The 17,466-nt window shown below is 53.6% G+C and overlaps 1 protein-coding gene across 1 annotated transcript; it reads left to right on the top strand.

Annotated features, from left to right (window-relative positions):
* The first annotated feature begins 4,477 nt into the window (after nt 1-4,477).
* PNOC (prepronociceptin) lies at nt 4,478-17,403 on the top strand. Its single transcript, XM_041407135.1, has 3 exons — nt 4,478-4,600; nt 12,416-12,608; nt 16,721-17,403. The coding sequence occupies exons 1-3, from the start codon at nt 4,478-4,480 to the stop codon at nt 16,759-16,761; spliced, it is 357 nt and encodes a 118-aa protein (XP_041263069.1). The 3' UTR covers nt 16,762-17,403.
* Nucleotides 17,404-17,466: the final 63 nt, after the last annotated feature.

The following is a 17,466-nucleotide window of genomic DNA, read 5'->3' as shown; positions in this document are numbered from 1 at the left end:
AATTGTCCCCAAAACCCGGTGCCACATCCCCATCTGTGTGCACTCTGTCACCTCCATCTGGACACTGAATTGTCCCCTCCCCTGGTGCCACATCCCCATCCTGTCCCTGTCTTTGGTCCCCTCATTGTCCCTACACCCAGTGCCACATCCCCATCTCTGTCACCTGTGTGTGGTCCTTTAATTGTCCCCTAAACCCGGTGCCACGTCCCCACCTCTGTCTGGACCCTGAATTGTCCCCTCCCCTGATGCCACATCCCTGTCTCTGTCCCCTCTGTCTGGTCCCTGAAATGTCCCCTAAAGCCAGTGCCACATCCCCATCTGTGTGCCCTCTGTCACCTCCATCTGGACCCTGAATTGTCCCCTCCCCTGATGCCACATCCCTGTCTCTGTCCCCTCTGTCTGGTCCCTGAAATGTCCCCTAAAGCCAGTGCCACATCCCCATGTTTGTCACCTCTGTGTGGTCCTTTAATTGTCCCCTCCCCTGATGCCACATCCCTGTCTCTGTCCCCTCTGTCTGGTCCCTGAAATGTCCCCTCCGTGATGCCACATCCCCATCCTGTCCCTCACTCTGGTCCCCTCCTTGTCCCCTAAACCCGGTGCCACATCCCCCTCTCTTGTCCCTTCCTGTCCCTTGTGCCTCGTCCCCTCATTGTCCCCTAAACCCGGTGCCATGTCCTCATCTCTGTCACCTCTGTGACATCTCATTGTCCCTTAAAGCTGGTGCCACATCTCCACATCTTCCTCTCCTGTCCCTGTCTGTCCCCTCTGTCTGGTCCCCTCATTGTCCCCAACACCCAGTGCCACGTCCCCCTCCTGTCCCTGTCTTTGGTCCCCTCATTGTCCCCTAAACCCAGTGTCACATCCCCACCTCTGTCCCCTCTGTCCCCTCTGTCTGGACCCTGAATTGTCCCCTAAACCCGGTGCCACGTCCCCGTCTCTGTCCCCTCTGTCTGGACCCTAAATTGGTCCCCCCATGGTGGCACCTAATCCCGGTGCCACATCTCCCTCTGTTGTCCCTCTCTGTCCCCTCTGTCCGGTCCCTGAAATGTCCCCTAAAGCCAGTGCCACATCCCCATCTCTGTCCCCTCTGTGTGATCCTTTAATTGTCCCCTCCCCTGATGCCACATCCCTGGGTTTACATGCATTTTTTAAGATACTCTGATCAGCCAAACCAGGGCAGTAGGGGTCTGTGGGTTGCCCAGTGGCTGAATTTTCTTCCTCTTTTGCTTAGCAGAAAACCACAAAGGTTTGACTTCTTTCTGTTCAGTTTTGGAATGGAAATGTTTTTGTCTTCAGTTTCCAAATTTTCCTCGGATCAGGAAGTCCTAGTCCTTCTCTGATGATCAGTGAAACAGAAAAACACATTTCCCCCCTATTTTTCCCCAGCTTTGATGAGGGGCTCCCATCTGCAGGGCCACACGCTTGTCCTGCTGCTCCCTCCCAGACACTGCAGGATCAAGAAAAAGCCCATTCTCACCACATCTCTTTGTTCCCCGGGGAAGTCACAGCAGCCCTGTTTTGGGAGCAGGTGGGAGGAGGGAAAGACCTTTTTATTTATTTTTTTGCCCTCCCCTTTTATTCTTTTGCAAGCTTTAATTATCGAAGGACTGAATTTGAGCTGTTCCTGTCTTCTTCCTTCCTTCCCGGACAGCATTTCTAACAAAGGCCTGTGGTTAGAGTTTGAGGGCTTTTTTAATCCCGTTTTCTTTTCCCCTCCAGAGATCTAAGGCCTGTAATGAGATACCAACACCCTCTCCTTCCTACAGCCCCCAGACCAAACCCTCGGCCCCGGCAGCCCCTCCCTCTGCCCAGGCTCCAGCATCCCGCCCCGTGCTCCCAGGGGAGGAGGGACCCGACACCAGCGCAGGCTGCCGGCCCTTGCAGTCCCTCCTGGGGGTGAGCGAGATAGAGTTACAGGGGAGAGCAACTTGCAAACTGCCCCTGCTTTGATGAAGCCACAGCTCATTATTTCCCTCTCCCCCAAGTCCTTCCACAGTGAAAAAGATCTTCTATTGTCTAGGCTAATTTGTCCCTTTTATTTAATTCCTTCCCCTGATGCCACATCCCTGTCTCTGTCCCCTCTGTGTGGTCCCTTGATTGTCCCCTCCCCTGGTGCCACATCCCCACCCTGTCCCTCTCTCTGGTCCCCTCATGGTCTCCTAATCCCGGTGCCACGTCTCCCTCTGTTGTCCCTCTCTGTCCCCTCTCTCAGCTCTCTGAACTGTCCCCTGGGTGCCACAGGTGCCACATCCTGTCTCTGTCCCCTCCCTGTCGCCTGTCCCCTCTCGGGTCCCCTCATTGTCCCCTTCCGCTGGTGCCACATCCTGATTTCTGCCATCTCTGTCCAATCCCTGGATTGTCCCCTACCCCCGGTGCCACATCCCCAGCTCTGTCACCTCTGCACTCCCTGGATTGTCCCCTAAACTGGGTGCCACATCTCCCTCTCCTGTCCCTCTTTGTCCCCTCTATCTGGTCCCTGGATTGTCCCCTACCCCCGGTGCCACATCCCCATCCTGTCCCTCTCTGTCACCTGTCCGGTCCCCTCATTGTCCCCTACACCCGGTGGCACGTCCCCATTTCCATCCCACTCTGTCACCTCTGTCCAATCCCTGAATTGTCCCCGAGTTGTCCCCTAAACCTGTTGGCCAAGCCGACAGTGACATGGAATTCTCCGGGAATTCTCCGGGACTGGCGCTGCTATTCCAGCAATCCCTGCTGGACACGCCCAGGACAGGGACAGGGACGGGGTGGCACGTCCCCAGAGCCACCCCTCCGGAGCCTTTTGGGATCGACCCCTCTGCCCACAGGGGCCTTCGGGGTTTTGTGGGGTTTTGTGTGATTTTTTGGGGATTTTTTTTTTTTAATTTTGTGGGATTTTCTCGGATTTCACGGGGTTTTGCAGTATTTTTTTGGGATTTCATGGGATTTTTTTGGGATTTCATGGGGTTTTTTTGGGATTCCGTGGGTTTTTTGCGATTTGGCGGGGTTTTGATGGGTTTTTGTGTGATTTTCTGGAATTTTTTGGGATTTCGCAGGATTTCACAGGAGTTTTTGGGATTTCACAGGGTTTTTTTGGGATTCTGTGGGATCTTTTGGGGGATTTAATGGGGTTTTTTTGGGATTCTGTGGGATTTTTTTGGGGATTTCGCAGGGTTTTATGGGATTCCTTTGGGGATTTCACAGGGTTTTATGGGATTTTTTTGGGGATTTCACGGGGTTTTGCAGGATTTTTTTGGATCTTGCAGGATTTTTTTGTGATTTCACAGGATTTTTTGATTTCACAGGATTTGTGATTTCACAGGATTTGTGATTTCACAGGATCTTTTTGTGATTTCGCAGGATCTTTTTGTGATTTCACAGGATCTTTTTGTGATTTCACGGAATATTTTTGTGATTTCACAGGATGTTTTTGTGATTTCACAGGATTTTTTTGGATCTTGCAGGATGTTTTTGTGATTTCACAGTATTTTTTGATTTCACAGGTTTTTTCGTGATTTCACAGGATTTTTTTGTGATTTCACAGGATTTTTTTTGGATTTCACACGATTTCTTTGTGATTTCACAGGATCTTTTTGTGATTTCACAGGATTTTTTGATTTCACATGATTTCTTTGTGATTTCACAGGATTTTTTCGTGATTTCACAAGATTTTTTTGGATCTTGCAGGATCTTTTTGTGATTTCACAGGACTTTTTTGTGATTTCCAGGATTTTTTGTGATTTCACAGGACTTTTTTGTGATTTCTCAGGACTTTTTTGTGATTTCTCAGGATCTTTTTGTGATTTCTCAGGATTTTTTCGTGATTTCACAAGATTTTTTTTGATCTCAGAGGATCTTTTTGTGATTTCACAGGATTTTTTTGTGATTTCACAGTATTTTTTATGATTTCTCAGGGTTTTTTTGTGATTTCCAGGATTTTTTGTGATTTCACAGGATTTTTTGTGATTTCACCAGGTTTTTCCGTAATTCCACAGGGTTTTTTTTTTTGATTTCGTGGGTTTTTTTTTGATTTCGTGGGTTTTTTTCTTTATTTCATCGGATTTTTTGGGGCTCCCTCGGGGTTCTGGGTGCCCGGGGGTGACGGGCGTGTCCCCACAGGCGGTGGCACCATGCGGGCCGTGCTCTGGGACCTGCTGCTGCTGCTGTGGCTCTGCGCCCGCGCCCGCGGCGACTGTCGCGGCGACTGCCTGCACTGCGACCGCCAGCTCTACCGCGACAGCTTCGACGTCCTCGTGAGTGCCACCGGGGTCCCTGTCCCCAAATGGGGGGTCTGGGGGACATCGGGAGTGCCACCGGGGGTTTTTCCGTGATTCCGCGTGGTTTTTTTTGGTTTCGCGGGTTTTTTTTTTTTTTGACTTCGCGGGGGGTTTTTTTTGGATTTCGCGGGTTTTTTCTTTATTTCATCGGATTTTTTGGGGCTCCCTCGGGGTTCTGGGTGCCCGGGGGTGACGGGCGTGTCCCCACAGGCGGTGGCACCATGCGGGCCGTGCTCTGGGACCTGCTGCTGCTGCTGTGGCTCTGCGCCCGCGCCCGCGGCGACTGTCGCGGCGACTGCCTGCACTGCGACCGCCAGCTCTACCGCGACAGCTTCGACGTCCTCGTGAGTGCCACCGGGGTCCCTGTCCCCAAATGGGGGGTCTGGGGGACATCGGGAGTGCCACCGGGGTCCCTGGGGCTGGGGGACATCGGGAGTGCCACCGGGGTCCCTGGCCCCATATGGGGGGTCTGGGGGACATGGGGAGTGCCACCACTGTCCCCTGTCCCCATATGGGGGGTCTGGGGGACATCGGGAGTGCCACCGGGGTCCCTGGGGCTGAGGGACATCGGGAGTGCCACCGGGGTCCCTGGCCCCATATGGGGGGTCTGGGGGACATGGGGAGTGCCACCACTGTCCCCTGTCCCCATATGGGGGGTCTGGGGGACATCGGGAGTGCCACCGGGGTCCCTGGGGCTGAGGGACATCGGGAGTGCCACCGGGGTCCCTGGCCCCAAATGGGGGGTCTGGGGGACATCGGGAGTGCCACCGGGGTCCCTGGCCCCATACTGGGGACATGGGAGCCATCTTCCTTCTGCTGGGGGCTGGGGGACATCGGGAGTGCCACCGCGGTCCCTGTCCCCATATGGGGGGGCTAGGGGACATGGGGAGTGCCACCGGGGTCCCTGTCCCCATGCCAGGGGGATATGGGAGCGCTTTTCCTTCTGCCAGGGGCTGGGGGACATCGGGAGTGCCACCGGGGTCCCTGTCCCCATATGGGGGGGCTGGGGGACATCGTGAGTGCCACCAGGGTCCCTGGCCCCATATGGGGGGGCTGGGGGACATGGGGAGTGCCACCGGGGTCCCTGTCCCCATATGGGGGGGTTGGGGGACATTGGGAGTGCCACCAGGGTCCCCTGTCCCCATACTGGGGAATCTGGGTGCCATTTTCCTTCTGCTGGGGTCTGGGGGACACGGGGAGTGCCACCACCGCTGTCCCTTGTCCCCAGGCCTGGGGACATGGGAGTGCTTTTCCTTCTGCCGGGGGCTGGGGGACATCGGGAGTGCCACCAGGGTCCCCTGTCCCCATACTGGGGGATCTGGGTGCCATCTTCCTTCTGACGGGGGCTGGGGGACATTGTGAGTGCCACCACCGCTGTCCCTTGTCCCCAGGCCTGGGGATATGGGAGTGCTTTTCCTTCTGCCGGGGGCTGGGGGACATCAGGACTGCCACCATTGCTGTCCCTTGTCCCCATGCCTGGGGGATCTGGGGGACATCAGGAGTGTCACCACTGCTGTCCCTTGTCCCCACGCCTGGGGGGTCTGGGGGACATCAGGAGTGCCACCACTGCTGTCTCTTGTCCCCAGGCCTGGGAGATCTGGGTGCCATTTTCCTTCTGCTGGGGTCGGGGGGACATTGTGATTGCCACCAATGTCCCCTGTCCCTATGCCCTGGGGCATCTGGGAGCCATTTTCCTTCTGCTGGGGTCTGGGGGACATCAGGAGTGCCACCACCGCTGTCCCTTGTCCCCACGCCTTGGGGATCTGGGGGACATCAGGAGTGTCACCACTGCTGTCCCTTGTCCGCATGCCCTGGGGCATCTGGGTGCCCTTTTCCTTCTGCTGGGGTCTGGGGGACATTGTGAGTGCCACCAGGGTCTCCTGTCCCCATACTGGGGAATCTGGGAGCCATTTTCCTTCTGCTGGGGTCTGGGGGACATCAGGAGTGCCACCACCGCTGTCCCTTGTCCCCAGGCCTGGGGGATCTGGGATCTGGGGGACATTGTGAGTGCCACCAATGTCCCCTGTCCCCAGGCCTGGGGCATCTGGGAGCCATTTTCCTTCTGCTGGGGTCTGGGGGACATCATCAGTGCCACCGTCGGGCTGAAGATCCCAAATGAGGATGGTCCCAAATGAGGATGAAGATCCCAAACCAGGAAGGTCCCAAGGGAAGGTGAAGGTCCCAATGCAGGATGAAGGTCCCAATGCAGGATGAAGATCCCAATGCAGGGTGATCAGTGCCACCACCGCTGTCCCCTGTCCCCATACTGCGGGATCTGGGTGCCATTTTCCCTCTGCTGGGGTCTGGGGGATTTGTGGCTTGAGGGGAAGGTGCCACCTGCTGTCATTGTCACTGTCACTGTCACTCCTGCGTGGGCCCCGGGATGGTCCTGAGGGAAGGTGAAGATCCCAAACAAGGATAAAGATCCCAAACCAGGATGGTCCCAAACCAGGATGGTCCCAAATGAGGATGAAGATCCCAAACCAGGATGGTCCCAAACGAGGGTGAAGATCCCAAATCGGGCTGAAGATCCCAAACCAGGAAGGTCCCAAGGGAAGGTGAAGATCCCAAACCAGGATGAAGATCCCAACGCAGGGTGAAGATCCCAAACCAGGATGGTCCCAAACCAGGGTGAAGATCCCAAACCAGGGTGAAAATCCCAAACGAGGATGAAGATCCCAATGCAGGATGAAGATTCTAAATCAGGATGGTCCTGAGGGAAGTAGAAGATCCCAAATGAGGTTGAAGATCCCAAATCGGGCTGAAGATCCCAAATCAGGATGGTCCCAAATGAGGGTGAAGATCCCAAACCAGGAAGGTCCTGAGGGAAGGTGAAAATCCCAACTCAGGGTGAAGATCCCAACTCAGAGTGAAGATCCCATAGGGTGAAGATCCCAAACCGGGATGAAGATCCCAAACCAGGGTGAAGATCCCAAACCGGGGTGGTCCCAAGACCCCAGCCATCCCCAGCTTCCATCCCCACCAGTGCCTCACCCATCCCAAACCCCTGAGGAGCCTCCAAAATCCCGCTCGGAGCCCGGGCTGGGTGGGAGGAGCTCGGAGATCCCACAGCTCCTCCAGGCCTCGGTTCGCGTCCCACACGGGACAGGAAGCGCCGTGACTCCGGAATTTTGGGGTTTTCCAGCTCCTAAATCCTTTCTGTTCCCCTCCCTGAGCTGTGTCCGCGTCCCGGCGTTCCCGGGGGATTGTCCACCTCCTCCGTTTATTTGGGATAACAAATCCCACCGGGCGGACACGTTCCCCCATTCCCAAAAGGAGCCGGCAGCTCGGAAGCCCCCAGGGTTGGGAAATATCCCAAAAATCCCAGGAGAAACCAGAAACTTCCAGGAGATGCTGGAGCCACCCCAGTGCCACCAAGGCCACGTCACTGCCACCAAGTTTTGGGGTGCCACCACCCTGCCTGGGCCCCAAAACGTCGTTTAGAAGGCACCAGAACCTCTGTGAGATCCCGTTTTCCTGCCTGGTCCTGCTCCTGGAGCTCCAGCCGGAACCTCGGGGAGGAGCTGGGGGGGCTGGTGGCCCATGGACCCCGTGGCAGCTCCTATCCCAAAGCCAGAGCAGTTGGAACCGGAATTTGGGGCCTCCTGGGGCTTGGTTTGGGCTGGAAGGAGCCTCGTGGTCGGATTTGGGATCTCCTCAGGTTTGGGGTGGAAGAAGCCTTGTGGTGGGATTTGGGATCTCCTCAGGTTTGGGGTGGAAGAAGCCTTGTGGTGGGATTTGGGATCTCCTCAGGTTTGGGGTGGAAGAAGCCTTGTGGTGGGATTTGGGATCTCCTCAGGTTTGGGGTGGAAGAAGCCTTGTGGTGGGATTTGGGATCTCCTGGGGTTTGGGCTGGAAGGAGCCTCGTGATGGGATTTGGGATCTCCTGAGGTTAGGTTTGAGCTGGAAGGAGCCTCGTGGTGGGATTTGGGATCTCCTCAGGTTTGGGCTGGAAGGAGCCTCGTGGTGGGATTTGGGATCTCCTGGGGTTTGGGCTGGAAGGAGCCTTGTGGTGGGATTTGGGATCTCCTCAGGTTTGGGTTGGAAGGAGCCTCGTGGTGGGATTTGGGATCTCCAGGGGTTAGGTTTGAGCCTCGTGGTGGGATTTGATGTGATCTTCCACCGTTTCCAAAGGAGGTCCCACCAGCTCCGTGGAGCAGGAGATCCCGGGAATTTCTGGTGCCAGGGAAGGGCAGGGACCGCCTGCTCCTCACGGTGTGGGTGAGTCACCCCTGTGCTGGTCCCCAAGGCCACCAAAGCCACCAACCAAAGACGGGGAAGAACCTCCCCAGCAGGTTTTGGAGCACCGGCCGCTGTTCACCGAGGATTCCCGACAGAATTCCAGGACACAGAAGCCACTTCCAGGAGAACTGTCACCTCAGCCCGGTGGCCCAGGAGCCTGGGATGTCCATGCCGGAGGGTGACAGGACCTTCGAGATGTCACCTCCATGGGATCCATCATTTCCAGCAGCACAGCCCCTTCCAAAGCCTTGGAGATGCCAGGAGAAGACCTCGGCTCAGCGCGGGACGCCCTCGGTGTCTCCACAAGGCCCCACCCTAAAAAATCCTTCTCACCGCCTCGTTTGGGGACAATTCTCCCTCTTTTGGGGGTTGTGGGACGAGCCCTGGGGGGTGGGAAGAGCCGCTGGAGCTCCAGCCCTGAGCGGGACCGGTGGCCGCTCCCCGCTGGCCGGGCTGGCGGTGCCACGGAGCCGAGAGGTTCTGCAGAGGTTTGGGGCCACGAGACCCTCCGGATGTCCTCCAGGTCTCCCGCTCTGAGCAGCTCCCCGTTGTCCCATCCCATGGGAATTCCTCGTGTTTAGGGGGCAAAAAAAGGAGGTTTTGGTGCATTTCCAGGACTAAATCCCGAATTTGTTCTTGGGCGGAAGAGCCACGAGAAGGACGAAGACACCGTGAGGAACAGGATGGAGCGAGGGGTGGTTTGAGGGGAAAAAGGATGAAAAATGGATTTGAGGGTTTGAGGAGAGGACGGGGATCTCCACCCGGCTCACCTGGGCTGAAGCCAGCCGGGAATCAGCGTTTGAAGGACCCCACCGCGGTGGAGACGTCGGGACGGACATGAGGACAACGCTTCCCTCCTGGGCCCTCCACCCACGGTTCCTTCCAGCTTCACCGAGCTCGGTTCTTCCACGATTTCCTCCTGGATGGTTTTCCTGGGTACTGGGTTTGGTGGCACCAAAAAAGGACTGGCCTGGAAAGGGTGGGTTTGGTGGCACCAAAAAAGGACTTTCCATGTCCTGTCCGGCTTGGAAAGGGATGAGACCCAACCGTGGTGAGTTTGGTGGCACCAAAAAAGGACTGGCCTGGAAAGGGTGGGTTTGGTGGCCCCAAAAAAGGACTTTCCATGTCCTGTCCGGCCTGGAAAGGGATGAGACCCAACCCTGGTGGGTTTGGTGGCACAAAAAAAGGACTTTCCATGTCCTGTTTGGCTTGGAAAGGGATGAGACCCAACCATGGTGAGTTTGGTGGCCCCAAAAAAGGACTTTCCATGTCCTGTTTGGCTTGGAAAGAGATGAGACCCAACCGTGGTGAGTTTGGTGACACCAAAAAAGGACTTACCATGTCCTGTATGGCCTGGAAAGGGATGAGACCCAACCCTGGTGGGTTTGGTGGCACAAAAAAAGGACTTTCCATGTCCTGTTTGGCCTGGAAAGGGATGAGACCCAACCGTGGTGGGTTTGGTGGCACCAAAAAAGGACTTTCCATGTCCTGTCCGGCCTGGAAAGAGATGAGACCCAACCATGGTGGGTTTGGTGACACCAAAAAAGGACTTTCCATGTCCTGTCCGGCCTGGAAAGGGATGAGGCCCAACCATGGTGGGTTTGGTGGCACCAAAAAAGGACTTTCCATGTTCTGTCTGGCCTGGAAAGGATGAGGCCCAACCATGGTGAGTTTGGTGGCACCAAAAAAGGACTTTCCATGTCCTGTCCGGCCTGGAAAGAGATGAGACCCAACCATGGTGGGTTTGGTGGCACCAAAAAAGGACTTTCCATGTCCTGTTTGGCCTGGAAAGGATCAGACCCAACCGTGGTGGGTTTGGTGACACCAAAAAAGGACTTTCCATGTCCTGTCCGGCTTGGAAAGGATGAGACCCAACCATGGTGGGTTTGGTGGCACCAAAACCCCACAGCAGGGACAGGTCCATGTCCTGTCCAGCCTGGAAAGGGACAGGACCCAGCCATGGTGGGATGAACCCTGGGGGCCGAAGGACGCCGGTGACGAAGGGCCGTGGTGGGAACGGCCGTTCCTGGGGCTGGAGGAGCTGGAGGCCCCTCCTGCCTTTGAGGAAGGATGGAGGAGGATCTGGGAAGCTTCCCATGAATCTCCAGTGAGGTGCTGGAGCACGGAGCTTTTCCATCTCCATCCCGTGGAGCTGCTCTGAAGGAGTGGAGGACGGGAAGGTCACCGGGAGCAGCCAGCGTGGATTTATGGAGGAGCAGTGGGGCTTGACCAGCCTGAGGCTGGGCCTGACCTTCATCCCGGTGTCCCGTGACATCCTCGAGGACAATCCCGGAGCGGATAAACCCAGAGCACCAGGAGTCCTTCAGGATAACGGGGCAGGAGAGCCTCAGCAGGAGAACCTCAGCAAAAGCTGCAGAGCTGGGAGGGCTGGTGGGACCCCACAGGCTTCTGCTGCCATCCAGAGGAACATTCCCAGCTGGAGAAACCTCGGGAACAGCAAAGTTGCACCCCTGGCGAGGAACAACTCCAGGCACCAGGACCTGCCATGGGAACGGGCCAGAGGTCCCTTCCCACCTCCGCCGTCCCTTCCCACCTCCATCCCATCCCACCTCCTCCATCCCGTCCCACTTCCTCCATCCCATCCCACCTCCTCCATCCCGTCCCACTTCCTCCATCCCATCCCATGGCACCTATGGGATGGCACCTATGGGGACACCTATGGGATGTCACCCATGGGATGGGCACTTATGGGGATGTCACGTATGGGATGTCACCCATGGGATGGCACCTATGGGGACACTTATGGGATGTCACCTATAGGATAGGCACCCATGGGATGGCACCTATGGGCGGGCACCCATGGGATTGCACCTATGGGATAGGCACCTATGGGATGGGCACCTATGGGATGGCCCATGGGATAGGCACCTATGGGATGGCACCTATGGGATGGCACCCATGGGATGGGCACCCATGGGATGGGCACTTATGGGATGGCACCTATGGGATGGACACCCATGGGATGGCACCTATGGAATGTCACCTATGGGATTGCACCCATGGGATGGCACCTATGGGATGGCACCTATGGGGACACTTATGGGATGGGACCCATGGGATGGCACCCTTGGGATGTCGCCTATGGGACGGACACCTATGGGGACACCTATGGGATGGGCACCTATGGGATGGCACCTATGGGGACACTTATGGGATGGGACCCATGGGATGGCACCCTTGGGATGTCGCCTATGGGACGGACACCTATGGGGACACCTATGGGATGGGCACCTATGGGATGGCACCTATGGGGACACTTATGGGATGGGACCCATGGGATGGCACCCTTGGGATGTCGCCTATGGGACGGACACCTATGGGGACACCTATGGGATGGGCACCTATGGGGACACTTATGGGATGGTACCCATGGGATGGCACCCTTGGGATGTCGCCTATGGGACGGACACCTATGGGGACACCTATGGGATGGGCACCTATGAAATGGCACCTAAGGGATGGGCACTGATGGGATGGCACCTATGGGACGGACACCTATGGGGACACCCATGGGATGTCACCTATGGGACGGACACCTATGGGGACACCTATGGGATGTCACCTATGGGATGGCACCTATGGGACGGACACCTATGGGGACACCTATGGGATGGGCACCCGTGGGATGGACACCCATGGGATGGGCACCTATGGGATGTCAGTTATGCACACCTATGGGCACCATGTCACCTATGGGATGGACACCTATGGGTGGGCACCCATGGGATGGCACCTATGGGACGGACACCTATGGGGACACCTATGGGATGTCACCTATGGGATGGCACCTATGGGATGGCACCTACGGGGACACCTATGGGATGTCACCTCTGGGGACCCCTATGGACACCACGTCACCTCGCCTCTCGGGCCGGCCCTGGCCCTCGGGCCGCCAGCACGACGAGCCGGAGGAGGAGGAGGAGGAGGAGGAGGACATTTCGCGGCGGCCGGGAGCGGGCCGGGCGGCCAAGGGGGTGCAGAAGAGGTACGGGGGCTTCATCGGGGTGCGCAAGTCGGCGCGGAAGTGGAACAACCAGAAGAGGTTTAGCGAGTTCCTGAAGCAGTACCTGGGCATGGCGCCGCGCTCCAGTGAGTACGGCCGCGGCGGCGCCGGCGACGCCCAGGAGAGCTAAGCGGGATCCAACCCTCCACCCCGCCCGCCACATCCCATGGGTGCCATCCTACAAGGGGGCCATCACCAAGAGACAAATCCCATTCGGAAAAATAACGGCTCGGAAATGCCGGCGCCGGCCGGCCACCGGGAGGGGCGCGGGGACACGCGGGGACGCCGCCGGGGCACCTCCGGGCACCTTGGGGTCACCTTCGGGATGGCCCTGGGGTCACCCTTGGGGTTGTCCCCAGAGTCACCTTTGAGGTCACCTCTGGGGTCGTCCTTGTGGGCACCTTTGGGGACACCTTTGGGGACACCTTTGGGGACACCTTTGGGGGCACCTTTGGGGACACCACCAGGGACACCTTTGCTGGGGTTGTCCCCAGGGTCACCTTTGAGGTCACCTCTGGGGTCACCCTTGGGGGCACCTTTGGGGACACCACCGGGGACACCTTTGGGGTCACCGTCAGGGTCACCTTTGGGCTTGCCTTTGAGGTCACTCTCATGGTCACCCTTGTGGTTGCCCTCACGGTCACCTTTGGGGTCACCTTCAGGGTCCCCTTTGGGGTCATCCTTGTGATCAGCACCTTTGGGGACACCACCAGGGACACCTTTGGGGTCACCGTCAGGGTCACCTTTGGGCTTGCCTTTGAGGTCACTCTCATGGTCACCCTTGTGGTTGCCCTCACGGTCACCTTTGGGGTCACCTTCAGGGTCACCTTTGGGGCCACCTTTGGGGTCATCCTTGTGGTCACCCTTGGGGACACCTCTGGGGCACCTTTGGGGGTGCCATCAGGGTCACCTTTGGGTTTGCCTTCATGGCCACCTTTGGGGTCACCTTTGGGGTCACTCTCATGGTCACCCTTGTGGTTGCCGTCACGGTCACCTTTGGGGTCACCTTCAAGGTCACCTTTGGGATCATCCTTGTGGTCACCATTGGGGTCACCTTTGGGGTTGCTCTCATGGTCACCCTTGGGGACACCTTTGTGGCCACCTTTGGGGTCACCTTTGTGGTCGCCCTTGGGGACACCTTTGGGGTCACCCTCAGGTCACCTTTAGGGTGACTCCGCTTTTGAGGTTGCCTTCAGAAGGTCACCTTTGCTGTCACCTTTGAGCTCACCTTCGGTGTCACCTTTGAGGTCACCCTCAAGGTCACCTTTGGGGTCACCCTCAGGTTCACCTTTGGGGTGACCCCGCCTTCAAGGTTGCTTTTGGTGTCACTTTGGGGTCACCTTTGGTGTCACCACTGGGGTCACCCTCAGGGTTGCCCTCAGGGTCACTTTCAGGTTGGGGTCACCCTCAGGGCCACCTCTGGGGTCACCACTGGGGTCACCTTTGGGGTCACCTCCCAGGTCACCTTTGGGGTCACCACTGCAGTCACCTTTGGTGTCACCTCCCAGGTCACCACTGGGGTCACCCTCGGGGTCACCTTTGGGGTCACCCTCAGGGTCACCTTTGGTGTCCCCTCCCAGGTCACCTTTGGTGTCACCTCCCAGGTCACCTTTGGGGTCACCCTCTGGGTCAACCTCAAAGTCACCTTCGAGGTCACTTTGGGGTCACCTTTGGGTCACCTCCAGGGCTGCCCTCAGGGTCACCTTCATTGTCACCCTTGGTGTCACCTTTGGGTCCCCCTGGGTGTCCCCAGAGGAGGGGTCGCCGGAGCTGCTGCTCCCCGTCCGTCACGGGTTGGTTCCCCCCAGTAAAAAATTGGGGAAAAATCAACAAAATTCCAAATAAATACGAGAAATGTTTAAAAAAAGAGAGTTTTTTAAAAAATGAAATTGAAAAGGATTTAAAATTCCAAAGAGAATAAAATAGAAATTCAAAATAATATTAAATAAAAAAAGGAAATGCGGGAAAAAATTCAAATTTCAAGACGTGGAAATCAAGAATTTCAATGAAAAGGATAAATGGAAAATATTTAAAAGAAATAAAAATAAATTAAAAATAAATTTAAAATAAGTTTAAGAGTATTTAAAATAAATAAAAGATAAATTATAACGATATTTAAAAAAATAAAGGATAAATTTCAAAATTATTTTAAAAGGAATAAAGAATTAAATGGAATTATTTAAAAGAAATAAAAGATGGATCAAAAGTATTTAAAAGAGGTTTAAAAAATGAATCCAAATATTTAAAATGGAAGAAAAGCTTTTAAAATAAATTTTAAAGATTAATAGAATCCAAATTAAATTCAGTTGAATTTAAAAAGAAATAGCTGGGAAAATTTTAACAAATTAAATTAAATCTAGAAAAAATAAAGTAAAATAAATAAAAATAAATAAAAGTAAATTTAAAAATAAATAAATAAAAATAAATTAAATAAAAAATTTAAAAATAAAAAGTGAAAATAAATTAATCAAAAATAAAATTAAAATCAATAAAAGTCAAACCCCATTTCAAATGAACCAATTCCTGCCCAGAACGCTCCAGTCCCACGCTGTAATTCCCCCAAAAATTGGGAAATTTGGGAGAATTTTCACATTTTTTCACTTTTTTAAACAAAATTTTTCCTTTTTTTCCCCTCCTGGGTGGAATCTCCCAAAATTCCGGGAGAGAAATTCCCAAATTCCCTCTCTGCCCTCGGCTCAGCTGCTTTGGCCTTTATTTCTTTTTTACCTTTTTTTCCCCAATTTTTAATTTTATTTTTTCTCTTTTCTTTTTCTTTTTCTTTCCCTTTCCCCTCATTTTTAATTTTTTTTCTCTTTATTTCCCTTTTTTCCCCTTCCCCCAACTTTTAAATTTTTTTTCCCCCCTTTTTATTTTATTTTGTATTTTTAAAATTTATTTTCCCCTTCCTTTTCCCCATTTCACTTTTTTCCCCATTTTATTTTGTGGTTTTTTTTCTTTTAATTTTATTTTTTTCTTTTTCCCCTTCCTTCCCCCATGTTATTTTATATTTATTTTTCTTCCCCCCTCCTTATTATTTTCCCCATTTTTTTTTGTATTATTCCTATTATTTCCCCCATTTATTTTTGTACTATTTTTATTATTTCCCCCATTTAATTTTGTATTATTTCTATTACTTCCCCCATTTTATTTTGTATTATTTCTATCATTTCCCCCATTTTATTTTCTATTATTTTCACTATTTTCCCCATTTCATTTTGTACTATTTTATTATTTCCCCGCTATTATTTTGTATTATTTCCCCGTTATTATTTTGTATTATTCCTATTATTTCCCCATTTTTTGTATTATTCCTATTATTTCCCCCATTTATTTTTGTACTATTTTTATTATTTCCCCCATTTCATTTTGTACTATTTTATTATTTCCCCCATTTTATTTTGTATTATATCCCTGTTATTATTTCGTATTATTTTGTATTATTTCAATCATTTCCCCATCATTATTTTGTATTATTTTGTATTATTTCCATCATTTTCCCCATTTTATTTTCTATCATTTCCCCGTTATTATTTTGTATTATTTCCAATCATTTCCCCATTATTATTTTGTATTATTTTGTATTATTTCCATCATTTTCCCCATTTTATTTTCTATCATTTCCCCGTTATTATTTTGTATTATTTCAATAATTTCCCCGTTATTATTTTGCATTATTTCTATCATTTCCCCCATTTTATTTTGCATTATTTCCCCGTTATTATTTTGTATTATTTCTATCATTTCCCCATTATTATTCTGTATTATTTCCGTCATTTCCACCATTTTATTTTCTATCATTTCCCCGTTATTATTTTGTATTATTTTGTATTATTTCCATAATTTCCCCCATTTTATTTTCTATTATTGCCCCGTTATTATTTTGCATTGTTTCCATCATTTCCCCGTTATACTTTGCATTATTTCCATTATTTCCCCGTTATTATTTTGTATTATTTCCATCATTTCCCCCATTTTATTTTCTATTATTTCCCCGTTATTACTTTGCATTATTTCCATCATTTCCCCGTTATTATTTTGCATTATTTCTATCATTTCCCCCATTTTATTTTGCATTATTTCCCCGTTATTATTTTGTATTATTTCTATCATTTCCCCATTATTATCCTGTATTATTTCCATCATTTCCCCGTTATTATTTTGCATTATTTCCCCGTTATTATTTTGTGTGTTTCTGTAGCGTTCCGGCACCGCCTCCCGGCCCGGCCGAGGCCAAACTAAATCCCGGCTCCGCCTCCGGCGCGGCCCGAGCGCTCCCGGCGGGGCCCGAAGCGCTTCGGCTCCCGAGCTCCGAGGCCGCTCCTCGCCCTCCCGAGCGCTCCCGAACGTTCCCGATGCCTCCCGAGAGCTCACCCGAGCGCTCCCGAGCGTTCCACCGACGCCTCCCGAGCGATCCCGAACGTTCCCGATGCCTCCCGAGAGCTCACCCGAGCGCTCCCGAGCGTTCCACCGACGCCTCCCGAGCGATCCCGAACGTTCCCGACGCCTCCCGAGTGCTCCCCCGAGCGCTCCCGAACATTCCCGAAGCCTCCCGAGTGCTCCACCGAGAGCTCCCGATGTTTCCTGAGGGCTCCCCTGATGCCTCCCGAGCGTTCCCCCGACAGTTCCCGAGGGCTCCCCCGCCACTTCCCGCCGGCTACCGACGTTTCCTGAGGGCTCCCCCGCCGGTTTCCGACAGCTCCCGCGGGCTCTCCCGCCGGTTCCCGAGGGCTCCCGACGGCTCCTCCGAGGTCTCCCGACGGTTCCCACCGGTTCCTGAGGGCTCTCCCGATGGCTCCCACGACAGCTCTCGAGGGCTCTGCCGCCGGTTCCCGCGGGCTCCCCCGCCGGTTCCTGCCGGCTCCTGAGGGCTCTCCCGCCGGTTCCCGCGGGCTCCCCCGCCGGTTCCCGTGGGCTCCTGCGGGCTCTCCCGCCGGCTCCCGCGGG

Source organism: Onychostruthus taczanowskii, unplaced genomic scaffold (assembly GCF_017590055.1).
Source record: "Onychostruthus taczanowskii isolate IOZ18803 unplaced genomic scaffold, ASM1759005v1 scaffold254, whole genome shotgun sequence".
Classification (NCBI taxonomy): Eukaryota; Metazoa; Chordata; class Aves; order Passeriformes; family Passeridae; genus Onychostruthus; species Onychostruthus taczanowskii.
This window is presented reverse-complemented; position numbering and strand designations above follow the sequence as displayed.

Excerpts from the sequence above, each read along its gene's own strand:
- PNOC (XM_041407135.1), top strand. The coding sequence starts at position 4,478 with ATGCGGGCCGTGCTCTGGGACCTGCTGCTGCTGCTGTGGCTCTGCGCC. Across the intron at positions 4,601-12,415 it reads GCGACAGCTTCGACGTCCTC|CACGACGAGCCGGAGGAGGA; the intron begins GTGAGTGCCACC and ends TCGGGCCGCCAG. Across the intron at positions 12,609-16,720 it reads GGGCATGGCGCCGCGCTCCA|CGTTCCGGCACCGCCTCCCG; the intron begins GTGAGTACGGCC and ends GTGTTTCTGTAG.